Raw genomic sequence first — 7,615 nt, forward strand, 5'->3', positions numbered from 1 at the left:
GGGGGAAGGGACTCACACGCAGGCAGAGAGACTCCTCTTCCTAAATGGACTGAACAATATTTGGAAGTGGGCGGCTGTCTCGTTGTGATAATGTTTTCGTAGCACGAGCAAGAAGAGACTTCTCTTTCTAAATGGACTGAACAAGGTTATTGTGGAAGTGGTAAACAGACTGAACATCTTAAGGGTTGTCTTTTCACATTGTCAGTGGGAGAAGGGAGGAAGGTGGGGGGGAGGAGGAGAGTTCTGAAGGCGTTATAATTTTTTTTCTTCTTCTTTTAGGTCTGTTAATAAACTTCTTTATATTCTTTCCAGTTTGGTGCCTGCTTTGCATTTCTCCTAATTCTTATCTCACAGCAGATAAACAGTAATGAGTATTTTGGACCAAACCACTACACTAAATTGGTGTTTCTGCCTGGTTACAAACCGAACCCGCGACACCTTCTAAAACAGATTGGGCAGGACAAATACAAAATAATTCCTGTAGTCACCTAAGAATAGGAGAGCCTGTACTTTTAAGGTGAGAAGATTACAATTCTCAGAACAGTATCAAAGGATGCATTATTGTTTTTTGCAGATCAAACCCAGGGAGCTGTTGACATCTCCCTAGTCCCAGAGATACTCCCTCCATCCCAGACATTTCATCAGAAGCTGCTTCCCCTGACACTTGTTTCTGCAATCATTGCCCCATCATCAGCTACAGTATCATTTAAGTTACAGCCTTTGTGGTCTGTGTTGGAAACCAGAATTAGGTAAAAGAACAAAAAACAGGTATCAGAAAGTTAAGCCACCATGTTGCTGTAACAACTCTCTTGTTATTTTACATATAATGAGAACTGTCAGCAACACGGTATCTCTTTCTAGCTGTGTCACCTGTGGTGTTTAGGGATGTGCCATGCCCTGAGCTATTCTTCACTGGTCTGTCACCAGTTGAGACTTTCATCTACTGCTAGATATTCTAGAGTAAAAGAAAGTTCTGTTGGTTGGTTCTAGCATCAGTAGGGCTCTCATCTCTTCTCAACAGCTCAGCGGCAGAGACAGTTAAAAAAAAGGTTACTTTGAAAAGATGTTTTAAGGTAGAGTGGTAAAGGAGGATACTGGACCCATTTGCCACACACAGTTCATTAACTTGACCTGATAGTACCAAAACAGAGTTAAAACATGGGCAAAAAAGTTGCCTTATCTGAGACCAAGGCACTTTTGCCAAGAGAACACATGTAAGAGAAACTGTGGGTGCATAGCTGTTCCTCATTTGTTAATGCAAAGTACAGCTCTTCCAAAAATGCAAAATCCCAACCAAGCAATCTGACTTAGGTTACAGGACAGCCTAGCTATTATGAGTGTATACCTTTATTTAGCAGAAGCAGGTTAACTTCATTTCTGACTAAATATTGTTAATAACAAGCTGGATAGAGCATTTTCTGCCTCTCATCCATCATAAAGAAACAGACTGGGATACAGATTCATCTTTACAAGCCGTACTGTGAATACTATTAGTAGCCAGTACATCTTCCTCATAGGTATCAGTTTCCTCATTCTTCTAAGAAGTGAATCTTGTGCAGACATTGTTCATGAAAAGGAGATTCCAAATATTAATTTCACATCCTTAAAATATCCCAAACCTTTATTAGAAAAGAAACAAACTGAACGAGTACTTTGTAAGTGCCATCAAATTAAAAATGTCTCTGCTCCAATATTTAAAGGTTCTAAACCACAACACAGCCTAGTATCCAGTCTGAAAAATGTAACTTTTCCTAAAATAGTAAACCAAATCTTTCTGTAACTCAAGACTGAACAGCAATGCTACAATAACAAATCCAATCAATAAGCCTATTAGACCATGTATCAAGTATCCAACTGGATGATGGATGCCTCATATGAAGTACCTTGTAGTGTGCTTATAAAAAATGCTGTGCAATACAGCAATAAAATATTAGAACTCATTTATGTTGCTCCAGTATTTAAACACTTAGATATTACATATACGTGTAGCACATTTCTTGTCTCACTGTGCTTTGATTTGTTTTTTTTAATTTAATGGCTGTCCTCTGAATCAATCTTTAAGTTTAAAAAGAGGCAAAATCAGAATTCTTGCAATGCTTTTTTAGACATGGAGCCCCTCCTTTAACTAAAAACCCAAACTATGCTAAACCATGACATGTCTCTTCTTAATGGAGATAAGATATGGAATTAACTTGTTAAAATCATACCTGGTAATGCTCATCTGGTGGCTCTGGAGTAAAACAGCTGACATCCACCACTTCAGTAGGCACCCATGGTAACAAAACACACTTCCTGATCAGGCGATCCGTTTCCCCGTGAGCATAATCACGAGTGACTTCATCTGCAGCAAAACCAGGAGAACCTTTAGGAACTGCCTTTCATCTCCCACTGCAAATCTTCAAATGACAGCTGTACAGTCAATACCAGCACAACTTTTGTTATTTAAATGAAAAACTAAGAGATAATTAAAGAACTGTGATAAAAAGAGTATTATTTAGGATGCTTATCTTCTCCACATGACAGAGGCATAGGGTGGCCCCTGATTAAGATTACAGGAATAAATCATTGGCCTGGTGTTCCCCAACTTTCAGAGCCTGATGATTTGACTCAAAGCTATAAACACCGACTTTAAGGGATTTTTTTAAAAATCCTCAGATGACTGAACTGGCAGTTTCACTAAGGCAGTGATGCAAGATTTAGGTTCTCTATCAATAAAACAACAGCAACATTTTTGGACTGATAAAAGGTCTCTATGTCAAAATATGGAAACACCAAACAGACAGAACATTATATTTGACAGTGTTACAAGAACACAGCCATTTGGTCTTGAAACATTTGTTCTACTGTGAAATGATCAGTGATTTCTAAGAATTGGCCTGTTTTCTATTGCAAGCATTTAAGAAAACCCCAGCTCCTCAGACACACACACTTACCACCAGTTTCAAGGTCTCTCAAAGGCCAGAGAACCGTGTAAGCAATTTGTTGAGGCATATAAAACAGAGGTGCTGTTGCAAAACTCGGCTCGTCTGAATGCTGAATGCGTGATCCAAATTCGTCCATGATGTACCAGACAGGAACCTTTTCCTCTGCAGTCTGCAGGATTAAACAGAGGGAGACATCTCGCACACGCTGACTGCAGGAAAAGCTCCGTGAGACAGAGGCAGTGGCAGCGCCCCTACCCCACTTCTCAGATTCCTGCTCTAGCCAGGACTGTGGGCAGGTGCTCCACACAGAGTAATGCTCTCAGCCCTGCAGCCCTGAGGCTAAGCCAGCACTCAGGCACTGCTGGGAAGGAATACCTGCTCCCACCTTGACTGCACGCTCCCATCCTCTTTCTCGTGCTACTGCTGTTGCCACCAGACCCACTTTCCCTGAACCAAAGTAGCCACTTAAGAGAGCTAAACCAGCAGAAGGCTGCTTGGTAGGATTAGTTTTCCTTCAGTTTTTATCAGAATCAATTAGCTAAAAAGTGTTTGAAGTTTAAGAGTGAAGGAGAGCAAAACTGCTGCCTGCAGCTGGCTGCAAGTGCTGAGGCTGCATTATCAAAGTGCCCCTTCCTGCAACACTTGCCATGAAGAAGTCCTGAATGAGATAATAAACTTTGAATTGCTTGGTAGCACTACTGTGGTCTTTTCACAGAGGCAGAAATAGAGCAGAGAGACTAGACTTAAGATATTCAAGCAGCACAATCCCAGAAAAGGGAACAGAAGACAAGTTTAACTACAGCTTGAATTAACTGTCTTCTGGAAAATCACACTTCAAGTGGTACCACAGATAATTCCATTTGACTCACAAGCTATTCATGACAAATTGAGAAACAAAGAGATAGGATAGAAAATACTCAGAGATACTGTTCAGATCTCCCTTTTATTTAAGGAAAAAGTATGAACCTGCTTCTCAGGGATTTTTCTGACCTGATTCTACTGTGAGTTAAGTCTGAGCTTAATTGATAAAGATGACCAGTCCAGAGAACAACCTCAAGATCCTGAGCTAATAGGTGCAATCTGATCATGCTCTCACTGCTCAGGGTTAGCCCTCCCCATTCTGCATAGGGCTGAGGCCAAAGAATTCACCTTTCTCCTCTTTAATTCAAAAACCTCAAAAAAGCATTGGAGCTCCACTGCAAACCCTACAATAGGATTTTCAGCTGAACCCTGAGGGTTGTATTCTCTCAGAAATGTCCTGTGCGCACTTGAAGGTGTTTGAAGGCTCAAGACACACTGGTACAGTGCTGAAGGACTACAGAGGGCAGGGTGACCAAACCTGGTGTGCTCTTACCCACACACCCATAAAGTAGCAGCCCTTGCAGTAAGTTATGCCTAGGAACACTCAGGCTCCATCCTGAAGCCAGCTGGTTCTCACCTGAGGGTAAGAGAACATTTACACAGTCCAAAGTAATTAGTACAGGGAATTACTTGGCAGTGTAGATACACCCCTGGTCTGTAAAGCACTCTGCACATGTGAGGAAAACTGCAAGCACTGCTGAAACACTTTCATGCAAAACATCTGATTCTATGAAAGGTTCTTTCCTTCACTATGAAAAAATTTGAGTAGGAAAAAACCCAACATAACATACAAACAGACCTCCCACTTATAGCCCCTTTCTTTTGCAGCAGACTCTTCTCTCTCTAAAAAATAACCTCTAAAATTTCTCATCAGAAAGCTGGTAGCAAGCTGCTGTGTGTTTTATCTCTACACTGCATTTGCTCTCCTTCCCAAATAGGAGTTTACTCTGAAATGCCTGTAAGGATCTTTGTTAAGATCCATGTCCTGGAACGTCTTCACCCCAAAATTTCTAGCATCCTGTAGAGACTTACCCCTTGAGAGAGCTGGTAGGTCTGGTTGTATTTCCACATTTCCTGCAGCACCTGCTCGATGCTGCCCTCGTCTGGGACCTCTCCGTGGAAGGCGATGCCCATGAGGTTGGCCATCCTGTGCAGCAGGCCGGGCACACGGCGCAGCTGCTGCCGGGCGTGCTCCACGCGGTACGTCCAGGCGTGGTCGATGAGGAACACGCTGCAGGAGAGTTTGGGTGCTGTTACACCCCGGCAGTCTCACGCACACGCAGCCACATGCTCTGAATAAAGGCTGCATTTCCCTGTAGATGGTGCGATAGCTAATCTGCTCTTAGTCACAAAGTCACTCCCAGAGCACACACCGTGGCATTGCAGGGTAGGAGCAACTTTCCAGCAGCAATTTACACTCTGGTTTTGTTCTAGAAAGCTTATGGTGCATTAGTGAGCATTTCCATGGAAATGAGGAGCAAATGAAGAACACTCAGTTCGTGAGCTTATTCCCTTTAAAAGCCACAAACACAAATGTCTTCCCTTTTAATCACTATTAACTCTAGGCATCAACCTGGTATTTTCACTGAAGCAGGGAAACAACACATTATTTTGAAAAATTACTTGAAGACCTTGTTAGCCACGAGGTCTGTCACATCTACTGTCATCTGTAAAGCCAGGTGGACAAGTCAGATCATCAGAAGCCTGTATATGCTATTAAAAGAAAATGAGCAAAAACTTTTGATTGTTTCAATTTGGTTTGGGGTTTTTTTTTTTGGTGGGGTGGGGTGTGTCACCAAGTTATTTTTAGAAAAAAATGCACTGTTTAAAAAAATTACAATCTAACCCAAAATAAAACTATACATATGTGGCACCGCTTCCCTTGACAAGTTTAACGCTTGTTTAGGCTGCATGACTTTTAGAAAAACCCACAGTTTTTCAAACAGAAGGGTTCTCCATATTTTGGTTATATCATCTGACTGAACCAATACAGAGAAAAATCTGAATTCTACTTGCTAGCAAAAACCCCAAACCACACAAAAACCCCTCCACAACACCCATATTTCAGAAAGCTAAAAACATGTCAGCTGTCACGTAGGGCAAGTATGGCTGAACAATTATTGTATCCCAGATTCCACACACACATGAAACCTCATTTAGTTTTAAAATTAAAGGCTCCAGAGAATGGTAAGGTCAAGCTCTTTGAAAACGTCAGCAAACAGGTGCGTTGGTGTTCTGCTCCTACATTCACACACCTAAACGCTGCAAGGAAGCCCAGGATTATCACAGGAGCTGGTTTTGAATTTAAGTCCTCACATTTAGAAAGGTGATGACTTAGGGTAAAGCAGGGATGTAAAGGCAGATACTTGTGACTCTTTGCTGGTTTTACACACCGAGCCTGGTTTAAATTTTTAGATTTTGCATGTTTACCTAGGATCTAGAAAGTACGAAAGGTCTCACAGAAGTTTTATAGAACTGAGCAGAATTGCATTTAGATCTCCAGCAGAGATGACTTCATCTCAATGCTTTTTATTAAATACTCTGTTCTATGTTTGAAACCAGTAAGAATACAAAAAGCACTGCTATAATATAAAGTTGTTTCTTACACAACTTTATTCTAGTTTTATAGATGCATCTTAGCCTTATATTAATGACAGATAACCTGATTTGAAGCAACAGAACAGTAATTTGATACATTCAATTATACATGCAGGCACATGACCACCCTCTTGAATTACACTTTAGCCGACTGAAGGGAATGTACTAGCCCACAGAATATTACTGTGAGTACCTTCTTGGCATGAGATTTGTGGATATCACAAGTATTCCTTCAGTGTTTTTTTCCACAGGCACAGAGTCTTGCCGATACAAAGGTTTGTTTTATTTCTGCAGAAATCATTTCAAGGTTGCCTTTTCCCTATTTTCTCCCTGAGTTTACTAAAAGCAATTTCTAAGTATCTTCCAGCACGATTTAAAAAGGAACGACATTAAGATAATTGCTCTTCCAGCACCCTCTGCAAGGTGTGCTTCACAGCACACATCTCTCCTCAAACATGCAGCTATGTCTTAGAGTTGGAAAAGAGGATTTCTGAATAGGATCAAACAAGTCTCAAAGCAAACTGTCACTATCATTTTAGGGTTTCACACTACTCAAAGACTGAACACTGTTTTCAAAATCACAACTCACCTATCGGGATTAGAAGCTTGAAGCCCATTCTCATTTGTTACAATAACTTTGAAACAAGGTCCATTTCCAGGATTTGGTTTCTTTTTAAATTGTTCTTCCATTTCTTCATCAACTTCTTCCTCCTCATCCACCTCTTCTACTTGCATTATTCCAAAGTAGTCACCAGCATCAAATACCTGAGATGGAAAATGCACCAAATATCATGCAATTGGTTAAGACAGAGCCCTGATATGCACGATGCAACACCTGTAGATATTTTTTCCCCTGCAATCTGATAAAAATTGGCATTTTTAACTTAAGAGATGAATGAACAACACTGTTTATTCTTTCACATTTTAACAGAGCTGTTTGTTTGGGAAATTTCTTTAGTTAATATTGGCAGGAAGCTTTGTTGGTTTCTCTGGCACCAACAGGTCTACTAATGATTGTTTATTAGTTTAATGCCTCATTAAGAATTTTAGAGGGTGAAAACAGAATACCTTTGCTCAATCTTTGCTAAAATCAGTAATTTAAGACCTGCAAAACCAGGTGTTACCCAGGCTCCAGAACCAACTAAAGTACATTAAGGTCCCTGAAGAAAAAGAGCTTTTCCCAGTTGAGTTCTGAACCAGTTAAGAAATCTCAGCCTGTTTCCCTCTCTCTT

General features: G+C 40.7%; 1 protein-coding gene across 1 annotated transcript in view; it reads right to left on the reverse strand.

Moving 5' to 3' along the window:
* Positions 1-7,615, reverse strand: part of TTLL12 (tubulin tyrosine ligase like 12) — a 25,844-nt gene that overhangs the window by 12,317 nt on the left and 5,912 nt on the right. Inside the window, exons 2-5 of the mRNA XM_008642467.2 lie at positions 6,973-7,148; positions 4,818-5,016; positions 2,934-3,093; positions 2,208-2,341 (exon numbers count right to left, since the gene is read on the reverse strand). Of these exons, the coding sequence (XP_008640689.1) occupies positions 2,208-2,341; positions 2,934-3,093; positions 4,818-5,016; positions 6,973-7,148 (669 nt within the window). The remainder of the gene's footprint in view (positions 1-2,207; positions 2,342-2,933; positions 3,094-4,817; positions 5,017-6,972; positions 7,149-7,615) is intronic.

This window comes from Corvus brachyrhynchos, unplaced genomic scaffold (genome assembly GCF_000691975.1).
Source record: "Corvus brachyrhynchos isolate BGI_N302 unplaced genomic scaffold, ASM69197v1 scaffold209, whole genome shotgun sequence".
Lineage (NCBI taxonomy): Eukaryota > Metazoa > Chordata > Aves > Passeriformes > Corvidae > Corvus > Corvus brachyrhynchos.